Source organism: Clytia hemisphaerica, unplaced genomic scaffold (genome assembly GCF_902728285.1).
Source record: "Clytia hemisphaerica strain Z4C2 unplaced genomic scaffold, Clytia hemisphaerica genome assembly, whole genome shotgun sequence".
In the NCBI taxonomy this organism is placed as follows: Eukaryota; Metazoa; Cnidaria; class Hydrozoa; order Leptothecata; family Clytiidae; genus Clytia; species Clytia hemisphaerica.
In genome coordinates, this window is record NW_027104380.1 from 337,095 (window position 1) to 360,709 (window position 23,615).

The 23,615-nt window shown below is 34.2% G+C and overlaps 3 protein-coding genes across 3 annotated transcripts; 1 reads left to right on the forward strand and 2 right to left on the reverse strand.

The window, feature by feature from the left end:
* Nucleotides 1-845: 845 nt before the first annotated feature.
* LOC136819149 (major facilitator superfamily domain-containing protein 4B-like) lies at nucleotides 846-19,693 on the forward strand. Its single transcript, XM_067075355.1, has 9 exons — nucleotides 846-1,180; nucleotides 1,639-1,762; nucleotides 10,509-10,686; nucleotides 11,351-11,490; nucleotides 12,175-12,289; nucleotides 15,863-15,968; nucleotides 16,285-16,424; nucleotides 17,252-17,344; nucleotides 19,679-19,693. Exons 1-9 carry the CDS (start codon nucleotides 985-987, stop codon nucleotides 19,691-19,693), a joined length of 1,107 nt encoding a protein of 368 aa, XP_066931456.1. The 5' UTR covers nucleotides 846-984.
* Nucleotides 3,779-6,672, reverse strand: LOC136819124 (uncharacterized). The gene is made up of 3 exons (XM_067075294.1): nucleotides 6,434-6,672; nucleotides 6,037-6,147; nucleotides 3,779-4,416 (listed from the first exon to the last, which is right to left on the reverse strand). The coding sequence occupies exons 1-3, from the start codon at nucleotides 6,515-6,517 to the stop codon at nucleotides 4,111-4,113; spliced, it is 501 nt and encodes a 166-aa protein (XP_066931395.1). The 5' UTR covers nucleotides 6,518-6,672; the 3' UTR covers nucleotides 3,779-4,110.
* Nucleotides 19,694-19,809: 116 nt separating the features above from the next.
* LOC136819150 (uncharacterized) lies at nucleotides 19,810-22,329 on the reverse strand. Its single transcript, XM_067075356.1, has 3 exons — nucleotides 21,684-22,329; nucleotides 21,070-21,436; nucleotides 19,810-20,671 (listed from the first exon to the last, which is right to left on the reverse strand). Exons 1-3 carry the CDS (start codon nucleotides 22,327-22,329, stop codon nucleotides 19,810-19,812), a joined length of 1,875 nt encoding a protein of 624 aa, XP_066931457.1.
* Nucleotides 22,330-23,615: the final 1,286 nt, after the last annotated feature.

Sequence of the window (23,615 nt, forward strand, 5' to 3'; positions counted from 1 at the left end):
CTTGTGAGAAAATTTTGTGGTTTAGTTCTGTTGTTTTTCTATTGTTTCAATTCTCTTTCCTTTTTTTTCTGTGTTTCTCATTTTTTCATCTTCATCATCGACAACCTACTATGCTCTTATAGACTCTTATGTCCTTTTCTTCGTCTTTTTCCTTTTTCTACTTTATTTTTGAAGTGTTTGTAGTTTAAAGTTTTTTTGCTATTGTTGTTGTCAGTATACTGAAGTAAATTTCATCATTGACTTTAGAAAAATTCTAAATTGTTTGTTGTTGTTTTTTTTTAAAGTTTTCCGCCGTCCCTTGGGACCTCAAAACCAGTTTTAACCATGGGTTGATTGGGGTGGGATGACATCATCGGCGTACTTAAAAATGTCAATTTTCGTAGTTTCAATATAGATGCATTTACAATTGATGGTCATATTAGGGCTTGAAAAGTATATCTTACAAATAGGGCGGTTTTATTTGTTTAATTTGGTCCTGGAAATCCCTCTTCAGAAATGCTACCACCATTAGTATTGTTGTCGATAACTTGTATAGTGATATAGTTTTTTGCTTGGCTAGGTATTGGTTTTGAAATCCCATAAAGAAAAAGCCACATGTAGTATTGTAAGGATGAACCAAGGCTGCAACAGGACTGTGTTAAAAATTTCTATTCTAAGCTGCTCATCCTCTAGCGAAAAAGGTTTCTTATAGAAATATAGGAAGTATATCTATAAAGGTCTGCGATTCAGACTATTCTAAGCTTTATTATTCGCAATGTCTTACCAGGGATATGTTATCTTTGTATCCTCAAGAATCACAACGCATTTAGTTACAGGTCTTTCACAAGTCTCTATTGCCTTTTTAGGTACACTACACACATGATAATGGATTGACCAAGAAATAACTACAATCTTAGTGCTTAGTATCAAGCAAAGGAGAGCGAGAGGTTGGCGTCCTCGAAAATCTGACCATCCTGGTCTACTTAACCCTTACAATCAACCAATATGGATATCAAAGAAGACCTAAAGCGTTCTTCATCCGAAGGAAGGCGTTCCAAAAGAAAACGGCATGGCGCAAAAGAAAAGTTTAAAAAACAGAAAAGTGTATTCCAGAAGTTATTGGAATCAGAACATCACATGGCAATGGTGTTTAGTTATTGTGGTGTTTTTCTGTTGTACGGTATGACGGATGAGCTCTTAGGTGAGAGTCAATAATATTTTATCAAACTTACTGAATTTTGAAATAAAGACTGAAATTGAGTACCGCCAATTACGCTCATGTTTATGAGAGCCAATAAGATTGAGACTCAGATATATTTTTGGAAGATGAAGATCCCAGTTTTGACATCTTAGACGGAGTACTTCCTGGGTAATACAGTACAGTACTCCCTCTTACTAACAAGTCTCGTTTTTTTTTCAAAAATTCTAATAAGTGTCGCATTTGAATGTGCCCGCGAAGGCAACTCTATTCATAGAAACAAAGGCGAAGGTAGTGGATGGAGCCACTCTTTCTCCATGGATTGCTCTAGACCTTGATCCTTGATCCGTCTCTTTATTTACTGAGCATCAATTACCAATTTTGTCTTTGGTATGACCCGGCCGAGGATTGAACCCAAGCCTTGCACACCTTTCGCAAAAGACCTACCTTTACTTCTTTAGGTCCAACACTGATTGAACTGAGTTGTCTTGCAGCCAAACCTTTAAAAACAATGAGCTGGTTGTTCTTCTCACATGACATGGGTCTACTTTGCGGAACGCTTTTCGGTGGATTGATTGTGTCTAGGTATGTGATTTGATTTTCATGTGTCGTTGAAAAATTCGTCGATAAAAACATTCGTCACTTGTCACTAACTTCATTACCGACAAATAGTTTTTCTGACGAATAATTGCCACCGCAGGGAGCCTAAAACAACCGAGGATGGCATTCATAGCTTCACGCCTAAGGATAGTTGGACAAATAGCTCACAATTTTGCGCACTTGTTTGTCACTCTTCTTATACCGGTTAAATGGTAGCCCGGTATTAAGTTTGTCTTTTTCTTATCCCTAGAGAATTAATGAACCTAGGAAATTCACTTTTTTTGGGAAGTTCCCTTTTTATATCACAAGTAGTTATTAAGCGCTCCGCGTAGAACAAACGTGTGCACTAGTAAAATAATATATGAGAGCAGTATCCTTACATACACGGTTATAAAAATACAATGCTGAAATTTGGCCAAAAATTAAGAACAGTCTTTACGGAGAAGTACAAATTTCCATTTTAATTGATATGACAAGAACATTCAAGTCTGAAAGACTCATAAAATTCAGAGCAGCCCAGCCAGAGCCATCCAATAAGTTATGGTTATGGTAAATTGTTCTTATGTAAGGTAAGGCACATATGTCAGTCTAAGTAGACGCTAAAACAAAATGGGCTTTACTTTTGAAACTATAACTGTAAATCACTCCCTTGACACATTTGATAGCATTTGAAGACTGAATTTTGTCTCAGATCAGATGAGAAGTTAAAAATTACTGTAGGGCTAATACCTTTCCTTTTGAGAGCAAATTCAACTCAACTCATTTGGAAAAAATAGTCGTCGAGTTCGTCGGTAAAAAATTCTTCACCAAGTGATTTTTCGTCACTTTTTGTCGACGAATTTCTTTTAGAGTATAATAAAGGTATAATAAAGATTTATTAGTGTAACTGGTTAACGAGGTCCCCGGACCTTCAATTCACGCAATTTTTGTTCACGCAAAGTTTTCAGATTTACGCATTCACGCAATTTTTTCAACATTTTCACACATTCACGCAACTGAAAAAGTCCATTCATGCATTAACGGAAACCGGTCGGGGTGGGGGCGTTTACTCCCTTGATTTCCGTAAAGGAGGTAGGCTCGATTCCCACTCGGTGCTGTGATTGACTTGAAAAGTGAAATTGAGAACAGATTGTTTTCCACGGCCAGATCAAAATTTTAATACACCTTTTCGACCGTAGCCGCCAATTGCCGCGTGGGCAGTTTTTGTCCGTTTTACCACCCTAAAACCGTCCCAGTCTTTTTTTCGCACTTAAAGAAAATATAAAAAAAGTGTGAAAAAAGGATTGGATCGAGTTTAGGGTGGTAAATTAAATAATAAAGTGGCACGCGCCTGACCGCGCGACTACGGTCGAAAAGGTGTATAATTCCTTATCCTAGAAAGGGAAGATTTTTTGGGCAAGTGCCAACATCCAATGCATTTTATTTTCTTTCTACGCGACCTATTAATTCTTTGGAAAAATATCAAGTAATGGCTAAAGACTTCAGAAGAATGACGTATAATCCGATCAGAAAGTTTGTTTACTTGAAATTATTTTCCGCGCAAAAAACCAACACGAAACCAACAGTAAATTTAGTAATTCATTGCAAAATTTGATATTTTACCTTATAAAAATGCCAGTAGAGTAAGTAGGTCAGAAAGCCTGTTTTTATGTTCGTAACGAGCAAAGAATTAAAACTTGACGCAAGGGCCATCATATCATAATCCTTTTGGGTGATCTGCCCCAAACACTGCTACTGATCAAGTTATGATCGATTCATTGGACAAGGCTTCTGTTAAGAGCCCCCCCCCCAGCGGATCTTCAAATTACGCAATCACGCAATTTTTTTTTCGCAATTCACGCAATTTTCGTTCACGCAAAGCTTTCCAATTCACGCATTCACGCAATTTTCTTTCACGCATTCACGCAAGTGAAAAAGCCCATTCACGCATTCATGCAAACCGCTGAGGGGTTCCTGTTAAGTTCATGACAAAATTTTATGTTAATTTTATAAGTTTATTTATTGAAAATTGGGCATAATAGTTTTGATTGATATACAATAAATTTATGATATACAAATGCATGCTAAGATAAAATTCTTGAAAATTATAGATGTTTTATTCAAATAAAAATCAGCTAAATTCATATCAACTACAAAATTCTAGAGTAAGCTTTCTTTGACTCAGACAATTAAAAAGAACTTAGAATATCTTTCTAATAGTCTCCCTTTTATTTCCCCTGGTAAAAAGTATACTAGTTTCTGGAACGTGACTTTTAAAGAAAGAAGAAATTCACAGCAATAATTCCAGGTCTTACAGCAAACTTAAAAATTATTAAAAATACCAAGAAAAAAAATTAAATTAAGAAAATTCTAGTGTTTCTCATACATTTGTATGTACACATCATTTCTTCTCTACATTTTGCTCGACATACATCTCTTTTCTGATTGGCTGAGACCAACGAACCTCGTTTCTGATTGGCCAATTCACTTACTCGCTTCTGATTGGTTGATTTGTATGATTCTGTATCCTTATTGGTTGTTTTAATTTCTCGTTTGTCGTTGTAAAGACTCGGGAAATAGTCGGAAGATGGATGACTACGGAAACTGTCTCGGCACATCGAAGGGTAGAAATCACAGAGAGTTTTCTCTGATGATACTCTCTGCAAAAAATAAAGGTGGTGCACAATAAAGTGTCTTAGAATGTTAGAATGATTATTCCCCCCTGTTTGTTAATTTTTCGATTTTTTCCCAACGGTTCTGACCTTATCCGGACCCCCTTCCTCGTTTATTGAACTTGGAAAAAATTTCAGCTGTCAGAGTCCTTTATTTTGCTTCAAATACCCTGGTTTTTGTCTATGATTAACTCTTTTTTTTGGGGGGGGGGGGTAAAGGTACAACTTCCAACTCTCCGGCAATTAGGCCCCCCGTCTACCCCTCTTCCCATTTATTAGACACCTGAGAATAATTGTTAGCGTTCTAATTTAATTTTTTATTTTGATGAAAATTGAAATTAAGCTAATTAATACGGGCCTTTTGCTACAATCAAAAAAAGTTGGATTAAAATTTCTGTCAAACTATACTTTCATCTCTCTTGCAAATAGTTTTCTTTGATGAAATTTATTTTGAGTTTCGCTAGCTTACTGCAATTGCTTTGTCCATTAAGCCCCTTTGACACTTTGTTGTAATCGCTATCCTAAAGAGGCTAATTGTCCCAGGATTATTGATTAAAAAATTCGTTTACTTTAAAGGCGTTAGAAAAGGTGATAGACATATTCATTTCACAAATTCAAAAGAACTTAAAACCTTTTCTGAATACCATATTTTATTTACGATGTTTGAATTACATCAATATATGTTTTAAAATCTTAAATAGCACATGTCCTGTATAGGGGTCAAGGTTATTCTAAAAGCAGTATTAGGTTGTTTTTTCCCCTCATATTCCTAAGTTTCTTTGAGGACCTATGTCAAAATTTTCTGAAAAAGAGAAGAAAAAGCCTATCTATCCTATCTAATATTGGTAGATTATTAGGCCCCTTATTACAATATATTAAAACCACATGCCCAAATTTTAATTTCCCCTATTAGTCATTATCAGTATGATTTCGAATGGGATAAAGCGAAAATGACCCGACTGAAAAATAATAGACAGCTCCAGAAAGACTTTATTTGAAATTCTCGATCCTCAAAATATTTTACCACAATTTTAAGTTTTGATTCTGATTTGCGACAAGTGGAAATTATTCTTTGAGATGAATTTTTGGAGAAACGTGATATATTTCAAAATAATACATCGTTACTTTTTAGCTTTCTCAGGCGCCTTTTTCAAATTTTAACATGGACAATGTATAATCAATCGTTTATGAATGACACAGTTCACTCTCAATGACTTGAACACGCCTGGCGGACGAGTTATGAAGTAAGGTTTATAAGACAATGTTGGCTGAAACTGAAAAGACCAGCTAGCTTGTTCGAATTAAGGAAACATTCGAGTTATAGAGTTTTGAGAAATGGAGACTTAATTGTATATTAAGATAAACATCAAAGACCCAATGGGACCCTGGAAATGTCCTTTTGAAGTCCGTTATTGCTTTAGGTGCCACCATAGAGAAACCATATCACGAGTAATAAGAGTAATTCCCTTTGGAGCGTTTTCTATATGGTTGCAAAAAAAGTGCACACTCGAAGCCAATGGACTTGGGATTGCCCCTACTGAAGAAATTACTCCATCGAAAGGCATAATCGTGAAAAAAACAGAACTTTCTGATTCAAACTCTTCGTACCTTTCTAGTTTCTCGTCCATAGTGTCCTCCTTCAGGGTTGTAAACATACGGTGGATATTCTGCACACAAACTTGGATATAATGAACATGCGAACGATTTGTGTACTATTGCCTAGAAAGTAAAAGTAGTGAATATAATTTAGTAAAAAGAAAAAAAAAAAGATAATGTCTAACTGCCATTAAAACTTACAAAGGTTTCTATGTAAAATACTTTAAGGAAAAATAAGAGAATAAAATAAACAAAGTTTATCAATAAACATGGACAAATTACATTCCCTCTTAATTGTTTACAAATGAAAATCGTTTACATTCTTCAACAGATTCAGCCTTTAAACAATAACGATATTATTTTGTTCTCAATTAAAAGAGCACGATGAATGTTAGTGCTGATGCCTTACCTTTTTGCTTTCTACTTTATCAATATTAGCTGCTGAAACAGTAGCCAGCCAAAATAACGTACATTCAAGGATGAAATATAACATTTTTCTTAGATTTGCTTTGTGTATATATGTATTCGTGTTGGTGTAAATTCTTCCAATATGTATATATCTTGAATTCAGTAAAATATTTATCCAAATTAGTTCTTGCCAATATATCGACCCTTTTGGTTAAGACGCAAATTCTTCAATGACTTATACACGTTTGAAATCGAATATTTATAAACGTGAAATTATTAGTCTAAATTTAAGCTTTCATCATCATTGTTTGAAAACTATCCATTAAAACAATAGACCTACTCACACTGTGGTTTACAATAAGTTTCTTTTTGTTCTATTATGTTTTGTGTTATATTATTTTGTTCCATACTATCCGCATTATGTTTTATAGATATAGTATCGAATCGAAACAGGTGTCTATTGTGTATAATACCTCCTCTCACCTAATGTGTGGTTCCTTTTTTTGATTGATGGTTGGTTTTCATTGATGCTTAAGGTTCCCTTTTCCTTTTTGTTTTGAAGTTGCTTTGAAAGTCTTAAAAGTCTTAAAATATTCATCAGTTTTATTTTGTTTTCCACATATTAAGTGCACGTTTTTTTATATATAAGAACGAACTATATAAATATAACAACATAAGGCTTCGATAGCCAAAATATCAAGAACAAGTTAAGAACATTTTAAGGCTTTGTGGACTCTAAAACACCGAATTTCTTAGGAAAATGGACAAAAATACTCTAAAAGGGTGAAAATAAGAACATGTTAAGAACATTTTTGAGCTATAAAATCGAAAAGTTAAGAACGTCCCAAGGCTTCAAAAATATTGCATGTTCTTATAAAAAACGTATATTCTTGATTAGAACCTTTTGTTTTCTTTTTGAATTTTTTGTTATAACGACCTCAAGGTGCCGGTTGGTAATCTAAAGGAAAATTTTGAAAATAGTGTTTCATTTTTTATGATCTACTAAACTCAATATACAAAAACGTTTTTCCCTTTTCTTGAATTTTGATAACAAAACAATACGACTTTGATTGTAGAAAATCTCGAAAAAAAAGATATATTAAGGCTTAATATTTTACAAAATTATTATTTTGAAGAATAATGAAAAATAATCAAAATTATGAGGTAATTTGAAATCAAAGCTCGTGGTTTGTTACAAAAACCGAACTCTTCCTTTTAAGGCGTATCTTACTTTGATGTTTCCCTCTTGAATACACGTAAAGATAGATCGCTTTATTTTTAGAAAGAGGATAAAAATCATTGCTAAATTTCATTAAGGCATTAAAAATTTATGCACAACCTGTTTCGTGTTTCGTACAAATTTTCGCTTTGAAGTACACGTGGGTTTTTATGGGGTATTTATATTTTTTTGTTTCTCTTGAAAATTAACACCCATGATGTCATAGGATCTAAACCTAAGGGGAAGGTTCGAATTCGTTATTATCTTAGGGATTCGTACTAAAAGGCTGTTTTTGGGAAATTGATTTAAAGGAACATTTACTTTTTTCTGTCCGTGTATATGTACTGTATAATTTAATTTGAATGGTTCTAAGCAATTTTAATTAAGTCTTCATTAATGACATCAATGATAATTAGGTGATAAACGTAGTTAAAAATATTGCCTAAAATATTCAAATTCAAAATCTTTGAAATCCACTCCATTTTTATGGGCTTTAATTTACTCCTAGAATGTAATTTTGAGTGTTAACATGAAGCATGACACACTTAAAGCTTAGGATCTTAAGGATCTCAGGATCAAAAAGCTCTAAATTTTAGAAAATTTTGATTTTTGCGCCCCCTGTGAAAAGAAAATATCTGGAGGGCATTTTTTTAGGGTGGGGCTTGCATTTTGACAAGGACTGAATGAATTCAGTATTGCAAAGAAAATGACTATTTTCTAAAAAACCATTTATTTTTGTTTTTGGAAAAATAGACCTTTTCATAAATCACATCAGATCACGAGCAACGCTTACCTCGTTTAAAAAAATCCTTATGGCTATTGATTCCCAGAGGGGTTCATATGAAGTTCATTCTACTTAAAAAGTATGGGCGCGTTCAGACATGAAAGTTTAAGTTTAAGGCTTAAGTAGTACTAAGTTAATATGGGAATTAAGAAATGCAACGACTTAATTGCTATTTCATCTTTTAGATAGATTACATAAGAGAGGAAAAAGGAATCCCCTTTTGAATGTTTGAGCGAGGCTTCGTTTTTGATAGAGGTTCATCAAAAATGGATTTAACAAGTCGATTTTTTTGTTGCGGAGTATGGGAATCACCATACTTCGATCCATGATATTCTCACTAAAAGCCCATAAAACCTTTTTTTTAAACCAGAGGGTGATTCCTTTTTAAACTTTGGTTTAACTTATAAGGGTCGTGCAGCTAAATACAAAAGGAATATAAAAGAAACATGCAGACTTAATTACTTTAAACCTTGGTCTGAACACGACCTATAACACTTGAAGTCTCGAGGAACATAATCAACTTGGTAATGGTTTCAAAACGAGGCAGTCATTGCACTCGAAATAATTTATGAAAATGCCTAGATGTTAAACAAATACAAAGCATTTTAGAATTAATTTTGTTCGAAAATTAAAAATTTTCGGTCGATGATATTATTTTTATCCTATTTTGCTGTGTAAAATTATTGAAATTATATTGAGCAAAATTATTCTAAAATATTGACTTTTTTCTTCCTAGAGTTTTTTTGCGTATTCCGTGACTAATAAGTAAAATATTTTTCAACTCTTGAGCTAAATATCAAAATTGATAAATTTTTCATTTTTATTTCAATTTTTCATTTTCTTAATGACGTCATCACTTTAAGAAGAGGTGCTAAAATGGATATTATATCAGTTTCACCTCATATCTATAATTTTGATAAAATGAAATTAACCATATCCTTCCTATGTGACAGGCATATTCTTAATATAGAAATTACCCGAAATATAACTCAATACTTTAATGGGATAAATTTTCGCGAGCCGAAAAAATCGTGAATTATTTTACTTTCGCGAATAAATATTCTAAAAGATTTTGCGTTGGTTTAATTTTCCGAGTTAGCTAAAAAGCTAAAAAGTTGCCTTTTATAAACACCAAATATAGTCAAATCTTTTACTCTGTAAATCTGATTTTTAAAATTTTTATTCGTCTAATTATTTTCACGAACCGCGAATTTCATTGTTGCGACAAAAATGACAAAAATTTTGCGAAAACTCAACATTAATTCTTGCGAAACAAGAAACAAGGGGACATGAATGTTTGGTAAATTTGGGACCCTTTCAGAACGAAAAATCGAAATATTCCCCCATTTTAACCCTGAAAAGTGGCAAAAACGATTTTAAGCAGACGAAAAATTCAAAAAAATTCTGATTTCCGTCCTGAAAATTGTGCAAAATGACCAAAAACCGACCTGTCAGGTCCACATCTTGAAAATTAGTAAGTTTAGGACCCTGTCAGACATCTCTAGAGTCTGAAAAAGGGACCCTGATCAGCGGCACGTCCCCGTACCTGATTTTTTGCCTAAGTGCTCCCCCCCCCAGGAAAGCTCCCAATTTCCCCTTAGTTACTTAGTGAAAAATAAATACCCCAACTTTAAATGGATTCACCAAAATCTTCTCCTTGCCAAATTTTCAAAAATAACAAACAGTCATGTCAAAGGGAAGTGAATTTAATTGGGCTTACTTATGTCGAAAATAATTTCGGAAAGTACATATACTTGTCACAGCTCAGAGGTAAAATGATAGCAGGGGTTTTGCTTTGTTTTCGGTAGGCTGGCGAATATGAGAAATTAACTCTAGATTCTAAGCCGGCGAATTCTTATCAAGGGCAGTGTATTGATTGGCGTCAATATGTTCTCGAGGCTGCGAACCGAACTTTTCGAATGGCGAATTGTATTTTTTTTCGTGCCTTGGACCGGCGAAATTCGCCGTTGGCCGGGCCTAAATAAGACCCCTGGGTAAAGTGGTAAAATCAGCGGCTCTTTTTGCACAAAAGTTCATAGTTGTAAAATTTCTTTTCCTCGTTATTTTTTGTAGGGTTGATAAGAATTTGGCGATGACAATTTGTTTGATATCAAACGCACTTAGTATCACTATATTACCCATTCTTCACAAGTTTATGGGCATGGTGATTTTCGTCTTCTTGTATGGTTTCTTCCTCGGAACACCTGACACACTGGCTAATGTCATGCTCATCAAAGTCTTCGGAAAGGAGGTATTTCATTAAATGTTGAGTATTACTAAACAGTTCACCCGTGTGGAGCTCAGAATTAACTTAACTAAGTAAGGCTCCAGTACAGCGTTATAAACTTACATACAATGTAAGTCCAGGCGGCTCTGGCAAAACCACAGATCCCAGCCGGCTTTTACCCCTCTAAATTACTTCGGCACCGTGAAAATAAACTAATTAGGGTCTTGACTTGTAAAATACGAATAAATACAGTGTTCAAAATTCTTCCTTCTTACCGTAAGGTTGACTTTCCATAGTTTTAAAAGTGGAGGAGGGGTCTTTTAAATTTTTCTTGAATAACCTTCAATACCGACAGCAAAAATTACTAAAATCCTTATTCATGACATTTTTTTATTCGTTTTTTGTTCAAACATTGAAACACCGACAGATGAAAGGGCTAAAACCCTAACACCCGTAAATCCCCCTCTTTAGCAGCTCTTGAAAAAAGTGGCTGACAACAGTTAAAGTCAAACCTCATTATGTAAGCGCTGAGTTTCTTTCAGTTTTCTATACGTTTAAAAGACCTTAAAATATACCTTTTCCTACAATGATGTTTCAGTTTTTTGGTCCATATCGATATTGTACACAAAACTTTTTCAAACACAATGTATCTTAACTTGATTTCGTATTCTTTTCAATATATCCATAGGTTGCACCGTACATTCAAGGAGTTCATTTCTTTTACGGATTCGGTGCATTCTTGAGTCCATTGGTGGCCAGACCGTTTCTTCGGAAGAGCTGTACATACATGATCAACACAACGAAATATTATGATATACCTGACCCAACGTAAGAAACTCAAAGCATCAATCTTTCTTCACGATGCTTTTTTTCTTAAGGGCTTCATACACTACACAAAATATCGTCGAGCAATAAATTGCTGAATGCCGGCAATATATTGAAAAGGTCTTCGCAATATATTGTCAGCTTAATTTCCAATATTTCAACAATGTAGGGGGGGGGATTGTTTACAGAAAAGAAATCCCTTTTTATAATAGAGGACCTGTTGTTTACTCCGTACATTACGGTCCAAAAACTATATTGTCGAATATGGCTCACCAATATATTGTGTAGTCTAAGTAGCTCTTTAGATCTTTTTCATGTTACCATATTTCCCTCAAAACAAGCGCCACTGCGCGACAGGTTTGAGGTGCAATGCGGGAGATTTCTTTATTTGATTTAAAGTTTGGTGCTCTGAGGGCAACGATTATCGGAGGGCTGGAAATATTGATAAAGCTCTTCTGTAATTATTTTCAGTTTACCACACTGGTGACCAACTTAACCAGTAATTATCTTTGTTGGTGATCTTTTCCCTAGCACACAACGTTGTTTTAACGTTTATCTAACGTTATATGGACGTTGTGGACATTAGATGAACGTTGAAACAACATTGTGTGCTAGCTGGGTTGATTAGAGATAATTCAAAGTTGATTTTTACTGTTAAAGGGTATTTTCTATTTTCTAATTTTCTAGATTCAACTTAACTTATGATAGTGGCACAGGTTTATGGGCCAAATCCAACACAGAATTCAAGCGAGATGAAGATAGCGATATAAGATACGCTTACTGGATGGCTGCGCTTTTCCACGTAAGAATTTTTGTGCATGCTTAGTTTTTCTGGGTACACCTCTTTTATAAGAACAAACTATATGAGAACATAAGGCTTCGATGACCAAAAAGTTAAGAACAAGTTAAGAACATTTTAAGGCTTGAAACCCAAAAAGTTAAGAACATCCCAAGGCTTTTGTGGCAGGGGGGCCGGGGGGGGGCATGGCCCCCCCAGCGGAGCTTTTTTGAAGGGGCGCCGAAGAGCAAGGGGCGCCAAAAGAGATTTTCGAAACGCCCCAATCTTAAAAATCATACTTTATGCGCCTTAAATTGCGCCCAGGACCAATTTTACTGAGATAATTTTAAAATACTTGCATTTTTTTTCGCTCGCTTCGCTCGCAATAAAGTTAATTGGTAACTTCTTTGCAATCTAGGTATTTTACAAGTTTTTTGTGTACAATATAGCATCATCAAATGAAAATCTAACTGCGCCCGAAGACTAATTTGCTGACAACAATATTGAAATCATAAACAATCAGTTTTTCCGCTCGCTTCGCTCGCATTATACATTGTTTCTTTAAGTTTCTTTTCACTCTAGCAAGTGTCAAATTTGTCTATTTTTATATAGTGATTTAGGGTATCTTGGCAGTCGATTTTTAAAATTTTTCTAGTCGGTCCCAATCATGGTGGGGCCTGTTTTTTCCATTTTCCATTCATCAAAGATATATCTACTCTTCTCCATTAAATATTTCCTTCCTCATTATGCCTAGGCAAATGAATTAGTAAAAGTTTAGAAAATGGTGGGTGAGGGCACCACTTTCGAAAATTTGGGGGGGGGGGCGCCATTTTAAAAAAATTAACTTTGGCCCCTCCAGAAAAATTTTCCCACAACGCCACTGAGACACATAGTTTCTCTCGACCACACATTACAGATGACGCTCTCTAATTCGATTTTTAAGTTGGTCTTTCATCGAATAAGAGATCATATCGAAAAGTAGAGAGTCGTTTAGGAGAGTTTCTTGTCGACGGTGACTTTCAATATTATCATGAAGGTAATAAAGATATAGATGGAGAGAAAACGGTCGTGTTCACACTACATACCTTCCTTAATAAAAATGTAGTTAGGAGAATCTTTTGTTGACTACAATACAGAACGTGCATTTAACAAAGAGTCGAACGCGTAGTATTGTAATTTTTAATCGATCTTCCTTAATTAAGAGTCGTAAGCTTTATTGTCTTAAGGGTAGGGTAGAGGCTTCCCTTAAAACAAAAGATTTTATTAAGGAAGCATAAACAAAGAATGCGTGCAGTGAACAAAAAAGTTTTACGATTTCAAAAACGAATGAACTGAGGAAAAAAATAGAAATAGTGCAAACGATGTTGCTGATGTGTAAGATGAATGCAGTTAATGAGTAAAACCATTAGAACAAATATGTTTGCGGATTTCAAGTGATGTATGGATACCAATATCAACCAATCACAGGTGAAATCGAAACTCTCAATAAAAAATTAACCAATGAGAAGCCTTAAGCAAAATCTATTACCGTGTTATAATAGATCTCGTGAACCCACAAAGAACTGTAATAAACCAGTGTATTCAGCCATCTAAATCTCTTTGTTTAACTTTGATAGATTTAATTAGGTAAACTTTCCAGTGTGAACGCGCCCAAAGTCTCGGTAATAATCTAAATGGTCGTTGAAATCTTTTATAAATCTATTCAAAGCGGCTTTTCTTTGATGTACCATCATTGGAAGCAAAAAACATCAATTTATAACTTTATAAGAACAGAAAGAGACTGTTTGGTTGATTTTGAAAAACTTAATTTTGCCGGAAATCCTTGTTAATTTCGAAATAGTTTCAACTGATGTAAGACTAAAAGAGTATATTAATTTCATAAGGACACATTTTTGGGCTGGCATTTTGTTAACATCGAGAGTTGCATCACATTATCATTGAAAGTTTCTTATCTTAAAATCTTCACGTCTAAGTGGGTAGCGGTTTTCATACTCTGACAAAATGATCGATACAAGGTTCCTAATCGTAACACGTAATTCTTTTTTAAATCTTTCGATGGCTTTATGGGCAGCTTCCCCTAAAAGTTTGGAGTATTGTGCTTATTATGTGAAGTTTTTTTCAATTTTTCATGACAAGGCTATTATATTTCAATATACTTGTTAAAAATGTAATGTCTTTTCATTCATCTTAAATATTCCCAAGAGTATACCCAAAATTAATCATCTTATTCCCAAAGCAACCAAACAGCTGTTTGCTTCCGATGATAAATCAGAATAGAACAAAAGGCATTGACTCTCCACCTATCTTTATTACCTCCATGATATTATCAAGGAATTATTATAGACACTGGAAAAATAACTGCCTGATTTTTGCCAATTTCTCATGTACAAGCCTTGTCCGCAGTAATGACATTATTGTTCACCCTCCTTCCACCATTAAATTATTTTTCGTAGTATTTTTATTGCAGTACCTCACCATGGAGCACTTATCCAATTCCTAAAAGAGACTTTAAGCTCTCCTCTGAGATTCATCTAACTCATCTTTAACTCATCTAGTTAATTACTAACTATACGTCGTTATGACGTTTTAAATTGCGAGAAAGATGCAAAAACATGCTATGTATAAGAAATTGAATATTGACACCAGAAATTTTTAAACTTCAACCGCAAAAAATTCACCGTGCCACCAAAAGGTTTTCATACTCACGTCTAATATATATCTCAGCACTTCCAGGAGAAATATTTGAAAGATATTCCCAATTCAAAATTTCGTGTCATTATAAGCATTTTGTTTGATTTTACTCGTCTGATGATTTTTTTTTCGTTTTTCTCACACCAGATTTCATAAATGTATTCGCTTGGTATTCTAGCATTTATTTTCAAACTTTTGGCCAGCAAAAATACGAATAGAAAAAGTTAAAGAGCTTTTTAGAAATAAGAGTATTAATCATTTTTCAAAATCAGAGTCCTTCGAGCCACCATGACAGTTGTCCTTTGCGGACAAAGCCTGTACATTGATTGTTTTCTGAAACAATAGAAAGACAATGCTTTTCTCTCCACCGTTTCATTCGATGTTTATCCAGAGTCTCTATAATACACCTTTTCGACCGTAGCCAGCAATTGCCGCGCGGGCATTTTTTTGTCTGCTTTATCCCACTAAAACCGTCCCAGTCCTTTTTTCGCACATATCGACAATAGAAAAATGCGTCAAAAAAGGATTGGGACGGTTTTAGTGGGATAAAGCGGACAAAAAAATGCCCGCGCGACTACGGTCGAAAAGGTGTACAAATCCATGATATTATCGAATAAGGGAGAGTATCGAAGAGAATGACGTCGAATTAGAGAGCGTCAGCTGTATCTCTTTGGTCTTTACCGAGTTGTATCGGAGGATATCGAGGGCGACGGTAAGTGAAGTCGACATAAAACAAAGTCGATAGTTGATGTATGGCTCTATAACTTCTTTGCTCACCTAAACAGACGACGGTATTTTGGTGTTTTTACCGTCGTCAAGCAAAGTGGACGACGATTTTGGTAGCATGTCAACTACCGTCTCCTTCGATTTATCCCGAATACATCGAATAAATTTTATTACATACAGGTACCAGTTATTTTCGGATTATCGTGGATCTTCTTGAAACGACATTTGGACAGTCAAAAAGGAATATATCGTGGCTCATTTGTTTCGTTGCATAATGATGATGAATGTAAGATTGAATAATATTTTTTTTCTGACGAATCATATCACTTTACGATGAATTAATGAATGGTGAAAAATGAAATACAGTACCAAATCTTTGATTTCTCATGTTTTTTTACACTTTTCCGGAATTGACTTGAATTTAAATGTAAGGAGCTACGGGGCAAATTTAAAATAGTAATACCCTAGATATTGAGACTCGAAGCACTTCAGTACATTAGTTCAGCGTCAAGACATCGAAAACTATAAGAAGTTTTTCTTGGATCACCCGAGGTATATAAGCAAAACTCAATCAAAATCGTAACTTTTCCTTTCTTTTTCAGTACCAGTACAATCTTTAGATATGGTATCATTTAATCCCGAGGCTTCTTTCTGGGAAAGAGTACAGACCAACTCAAAACATCGGCTGTTAGCTGTTACCATACTATGTTCTGTAATCATGTATCTATATGAAGGGCTTATGGTAAGTCAAGCCATACTTTATACTGTATTTTAAGACCAAAAAGTGAGCTATTTGATTGAGTACACCAAAGGAAGCAATTTAACGGAGACTAGATTTTTGTAGTTTGAGCCCAAAAACGAGCGATTTGATGGGGCTTATTCTTGATAATAGTTAAATAATTTTCATAGTACCAGAAATAATTTTTATCGGTTCCTGAAATAACGATGGTCATATATTTTTTTTCCTAAAACTTGCAAAATCATCTGTCACGAAAATCTCAAATCGGAAAAACGCAAAAGTGTTTCTTGGGCAACTTTTCTATTTTTTGCTCAAAAGTTGTTCTTCGTGTAATGGGGCTTAACAAGGTGACTTTATGCTCAAACCACTTAACGTTTATATATAACCTGATAGAGGTTACTGAATTCCAACCAAGTAAAATGTTTTATCAGATTTAGAATTATAATCCGAACCTTAAAGGTACCAATACTCGAAATAGAGCAAACAATACCAATCAAGTAGTCGTGCCTTTTTTAAGTCTATTAACTTCGATCACGATGACGATTACAGCTTAGTTAGTCCAGTGTCTTAAATATAGGTCAATGCTTTGAACCAATAAATTGATGTACCTCTGGGGATATCACTTAGTGCCTAGCAGGAGGAGGACTATTTTTTTTGTCATTAGTGTGTCTTAGAAACTTTGCAGACTTGTTCTCCAGTCGTTAGAGATTCGCCATGGTGAATTTGAGCGCCGGAGAACGCTCAAATATCCAGTAGTGTGTTGTCTTATTTGTTCGTTAGTGTACTGTGTAACCTATATTATAAAGAAAAAAATTGATTATTTTCCATAGGCGATGTTCGGAGGGTATATTTATTCATACGCAGTGAAAGGAACGGTCAGCATGACGTCAGATCAAGGTGCTTACCTGACTTCCATGTACTGGGTAAGTATATTAAGGGCTCTGACCATAGTCAGAAAATTGATTTTAGTATCTGAACATAAAAGTTATGTTTTAGATTCTTTAACACTTTTAACAAAGAATTGCCTTTATAAATTGCTTTTCAATCAAACCCCTTAAGAGTAGTTAAGAACTTAATTGCAAAAATGACGTTATGAACTTTAAAAAGACGTTAATAATATGTTGCATCACCTTCTTTTATAAAAAGTGCTAAGTTTTAATGGGTAATTAACCTTTTTGTTTCGAAATTTTTTCAAACTGTCCGCAAAGAATTGAACTATCTTAAATTTTGCGGAAAATTTTTCTAAAAGGATGTGTCAAAAGTTATGACTGTTTTTTTAAGCAAAATCCAGATGCAAAATTGATGAAAAACCACTATTTTGAAGATTTTGAGACAAAGAAGCATTTACAAAAATTTTCCGCAAAAATGTTTATTGTTCGGTAAAAGATACACCATCTACTGCGAAAATATTTTCAAAATATTTTTTCTTCGCTGAAACTAAGCTCTTCAAAGTTGAAATACTCTTCCTCGCTAAAGTCTTCATTTTCTTCTTCGTCAAATTTTTTCAATGCAATTTTTGAATTTTCAGATTCAGGAATAGTTTGTCTAACAGAAAATGTATAACAGGCCATAGTTTTGTTGGTTACATCAGTCAGAAAACACATTTTAAACACGGCAATTATGAAAAATTCACTATGGTCAGAGCCCTTAAATTTCATTTCATTAAAATTTACTTTATTTCATAATGATAAGCAGCGCAGAAAAATCATTACCGTGCTCTAAAAATCACTAGCAACTTAATTAATATGCATGAGTTTTGCTGTGGGTGTAGCATAGATGTCAACCGCGTTTTTTCTACGCAAGTAATGAAATATCGCGGTTTTTTATGGTGGTGCTCGCTACTGAGGGTGGGGAATCGCTTTTTTATGATAAGCGTAATATTATTTAATATAATATTTTAAGTTGAGAAATTCCAAGGAAAATGGAGCACGAGGAATTCTATTTTTTCTTGTTTTCAAAACAAATTCATCAGTGAATTTCAATACTCCCGTTTATATCTTTGGTAGCTAAAGTCTATTCACAATAAGTGTGCACTCTTTTTTCATTTACCTGTAACTTTTGAAGGAATTCTTAAATCTTTATAAATTTGGTATCATTAGAAAGATATTAGTGAGTGGAACAATTTGAAATAAAAAAAACTTTAAGAAGATTATAAAAATGAAGATGAAAATGAAGAAGAAAAAAATGAAGATCTTGTAGAAAAGTGCTATAACTATCATTTTCACTGAAGTGAATCTTTAATCATCGAACGTCATCACTGTGAAAAAAATTCTCAAAAATATTTATTCAGTCAAAAGATATCAAACAAAGTTATAAGCTGATTGACGTCTAAAAACGCTGTTTTCTGCAGTTTTTTGCTGTTTTTTGGGGTCAATCACTTATTAACTTTGTATCATAACTTTATATTGAATAAACATTTTAATGAAATTTTTTCACAGTGATGATCTCCTAAGATCAAAGAATCTCTCCAGTGAAAATGAAAGTTATAGCACTTTTCTACAAGATCTTCATTTTTTTCTTCTTCTTTTTTATCTTCATTTTTAGAATTTTTTTAAAGATTTTTTTATTTCAAATTGTTCCACTCACTAATATCTTTTCAATGATACCAAATTTATAAAGATTGAAGAATTCCTTCAAAAGTTATAGGTAAAAGAAAAAAGAGTGCACACTTATCGTGAATAGACTTTAGTTTACATACCGTGAAAAGCACAGACCGAGATCATATATCAACCTGTGCCGACCAATCCAGATTCTATTCAGCGCGCAATCAACGCAGAGAAAAGTAACCATGACGACAATCCAAGATCTTGGATTAAGTTCAAAGTTGATATTTTTTCGCGTCGTTGAAAACACAACTCAGAAATGTCATCAGCGCTTTTTAAAAAGAGTCAGTGATAGAGAATCATAACATAAAGATGTGTCTATTATTTCGATTCCATTGAAGTAATATTACCATAAATAATACTTTTATACATTTGGGAATCATGTAGAAGATTTCTTTTGAAAAAAACTCATTTCAATTACACTTGGAGGTTTCTGGGGAATTCGTCAATAGTAAACATGTATATTGATACATACTGCTAGACATTAACATGGTAATATTTGAAAACCATTACCAGCTGATAACTTCAAATAAAAGAGTACGAAAGAGATTCCGAATAGTGAATTCATTATCATAATCTTGATCAGAAAATTGACAACGAATTGATGTTTGATAAAATATCTATATTTCGAGCATAACTTCACTCATCTTTCAGGATTGTAAAATGTAAAATTACAAAGTTGCTACTTATGTGAAAAAATTGGAAAAAAAAAAAAAAAAAATGTGCTAATTGAAGGCTATTAAAATTGTAAAATGGTTAAAAGACAAGGTCGTAATAAAAAGTAGTTAAAAAAGGTATAATTCTCTAGAGGCTTTTAAGCCATTGTTTAAAATAGGTTTCAGTCTTTTGATATGTAAAGCTTCTTTGTATAGAAGTGATGACCAATTATCACTGGAATCAATTACTGACGTATTATCATTTACGAGATTTATGTAGATGGAGCGAAAATTAGGCTTTTCAATACCAAGCGTCAGGAGGGTAGTTATAAACTTGACTTCAGAGCACTCCTTCAAATGTTCGAGAACTGCACTCTCCTTCTTTGTAGCATGCTCTGAGCATCGCGTGAATAAATTCCTCTCCGTTTTGCCGACATAAGAGGCACGACAACCAGGGCAGATAAATCGATAAACAATGTTCGACTTGAACTTCAAGGGTGTTGGGTCTTTCATGTTGGTGTAGAAGCCAATTTTGTGTGTTGAATAGATTACTCGAAACATGACATTAGTGTCTTTCTTGAGACAAAACTTTAATTTTCTTTTTAATGCAGAAACAAGTTGTTCTCCTGTCGGGCCAGCGTAAGGGATACGTAACCAAAGTGTTGTCGGTATGGTATTATCAGCGTTGTCATTTTCAGAGTGTCGGGGACTGGTTGCGGTTTTAATGATTTTGTTGACGGCAAAGCGAGGAAAACCATTCCAAGAAGCAAACTTTTTGATCAGGTTAATTTCATTTTTCAATTTAGCAGGATGACAAAGTTTGGTGGCACGGTTGGCAAGGCTAGAAATCCATGCTTTTCGGTAAGACCAAGGAGCGTAGCTATCAAAATTTGTATATAAGCCAGTGTTTGTATCTTTTCTAAATATAGATAGACCATCTGGTGCAATCTCAAGATCTAAGAAGTGCGGTGTTTCATCTTCAAATTTGTCACTGTAAATTGAAGATTTTTATCAAATTTGTTAAGGGAGCAATGAACTTTATCGATATCTACTGGACGAATGACAAGGAGTGTATCATCAACGTATCTTGAGTAAAACTTTACGATACCAGAATCAATATAAGGTTTAATGACAGATTGTTCGAGTTCTGTCATTATGATATTTGCTAGTACAGGGCCAAGTGAACTTCCCATACTAACACCATCTAACTGTTCATAGAGAATGTTGTTTGCTGAAAATACGGTTTTTTTACAGGTGTCTTGAATTAATTTTCTGAGTGTGTTTTTTGAGATTTTAGTCTGTAACAAGTTCTTGTTATAAATTCGATCGGTAATGATGTTTATTGTTTTAGATAAGGGTACGTTAGTGAATAAAGAGGTTACATCAAACGATACAAAGACATAACCATCGTCAAAAAGTTCTTTTGGAATCTGTTTGATTTTTTCGGCAGCATCGAATGAATCTTTAAGTGTGTAGTCATTGACAGTTAAAGGATTAAGGAGGTTAGTGAGATATTTACCAACAGAATAATGTGTTGTTCCAGTGGTATCAACGATTGGTCGAAATTTAGGTAAGTGTTCATACTTTTTATGGATTTTTGGTAAACCATGAGCTCTGGCTGGCTTTGCATTTTTCGGTCTCATATCTTTGTATTCATTTTCATCGATTTCATTACGATTAAGTAGGGTTTTGAGGTAACGTTGAATGCTGGTAAGTCTAGAAGCAGTTGGATCGACATTCACTTTACGAAATTTGGCTTTGTCAGCAAACACGAATCGATGGAATATTGGTAATCGGCTATGTCAATCAAGACGATGCCATTCCCTTTGTCGGGTTTCAAAATAGCGATTGATTTGCGAAGATTCTTTATCAATTTAATGTGTTTAGAGTCTTTGAAAATTTGACGATCATCGATATTAATATAATTAAAAGCAAAACCTCGGAGTAAGTTTTTAGCTCTTTCAACGGAATAATGGCCATTTTTCAAAACTTTCGAACGGTACAGCTGATTCCAAAGTTCTTCTGCAACAACAAAAGTTCGGTATCTTTGGGTTGTTTAGCAAGACCATGGTTTAAACCGAATCGTAGCGTTTTATACTCGTCTTCAGATAAGGTGTGCGAAGATAAGTTAGTGATTATAGTGTTAGGATTTTTTGAGATACCATTCAGACGGTCACGTTCTTTTATAATTAAATCAAGTTTGTGGTTAAGTTTGTCACGAATAGGTTTGATAAATTTATTGACGCCAATTTTAATTGAATGTTCAATAACAAACTTCCTCATAAAAGTAGCATTACTGTTCAGAGTTTCACGTTTAGTAAAAAACACTGTCTTGATTTCACGAATTTGTTTGCGTTTCGTTATAATTTCGTCAAGGAGAATACGTCTTTGATATTTTCGTTTCGATAACTGGTCAAGGTACTTCGTGTTCTTCCAGCGTACAAATTTTGGGAAAACGTTTTGGTCACGACAGTTAATAAGAAAATTTAAGCTTGCCTCGTATCGTTTAAGTTTTTTCTCCAGTCTTTCCACAGTGGTAGCAATTTTGTAAAGATTTTCATCAGCAGCTCGGAGATTAATCCAAAAACCATTACCAGCTGATAACTTCAAATAAAAGAGTACGAAAGAGATTCCGAATAGTGAATTCATTATCATAATCTTGATCAGAAAATTGACAACGAATTGATGTTTGATAAAATATCTATATTTCGAGCATAACTTCACTCATCTTTCAGGATTGTAAAATGTAAAATTACAAAGTTGCTACTTATGTGAAAAATTGGAAAAAAAAAAAATGTGCTAATTGAAGGCTATTAAAATTGTAAAATGGTTAAAAGACAAGGTCGTAATAAAAAGTAGTTAAAAAAGGTATAATTCTCTAGAGGCTTTTAAGCCATTGTTTAAAATAGGTTTCAGTCTTTTGATATGTAAAGCTTCTTTGTATAGAAGTGATGACCAATTATCACTGGAATCAATTACTGACGTATTATCATTTACGAGATTTATGTAGATGGAGCGAAAATTAGGCTTTTCAATACCAAGCGTCAGGAGGGTAGTTATAAACTTGACTTCAGAGCACTCCTTCAAATGTTCGAGAACTGCACTCTCCTTCTTTGTAGCATGCTCTGAGCATCGCGTGAATAAATTCCTCTCCGTTTTGCCGACATAAGAGGCACGACAACCAGGGCAGATAAATCGATAAACAATGTTCGACTTGAACTTCAAGGGTGTTGGGTCTTTCATGTTGGTGTAGAAGCCAATTTTGTGTGTTGAATAGATTACTCGAAACATGACATTAGTGTCTTTCTTGAGACAAAACTTTAATTTTCTTTTTAATGCAGAAACAAGTTGTTCTCCTGTCGGGCCAGCGTAAGGATACGTAACCAAAGTGTTTGTCGGTATGGTATTATCAGCGTTGTCATTTTCAGAGTGTCGGGGACTGGTTGCGGTTTTAATGATTTTGTTGACGGCAAAGCGAGGAAAACCATTCCAAGAAGCGAACTTTTTGATCAGGTTAATTTCATTTTTCAATTTAGCAGGATGACAAAGTTTGGTGGCACGGTTGGCAAGGCTAGAAATCCATGCTTTTCGGTAAGACCAAGGAGCGTAGCTATCAAAATTTGTATATAAGCCAGTGTTTGTATCTTTTCTAAATATAGATAGACCATCTGGTGCAATCTCAAGATCTAAGAAGTGCGGTGTTTCATCTTCAATTTGTCCACTGTAAATTGAAGATTTTTATCAAATTTGTTAAGGGAGCAATGAACTTTATCGATATCTACTGGACGAATGACAAGGAGTGTATCATCAACGTATCTTGAGTAAAACTTTACGATACCAGAATCAATATAAGGTTTAATGACAGATTGTTCGAGTTCTGTCATTATGATATTTGCTAGTACAGGGCCAAGTGAACTTCCCATACTAACACCATC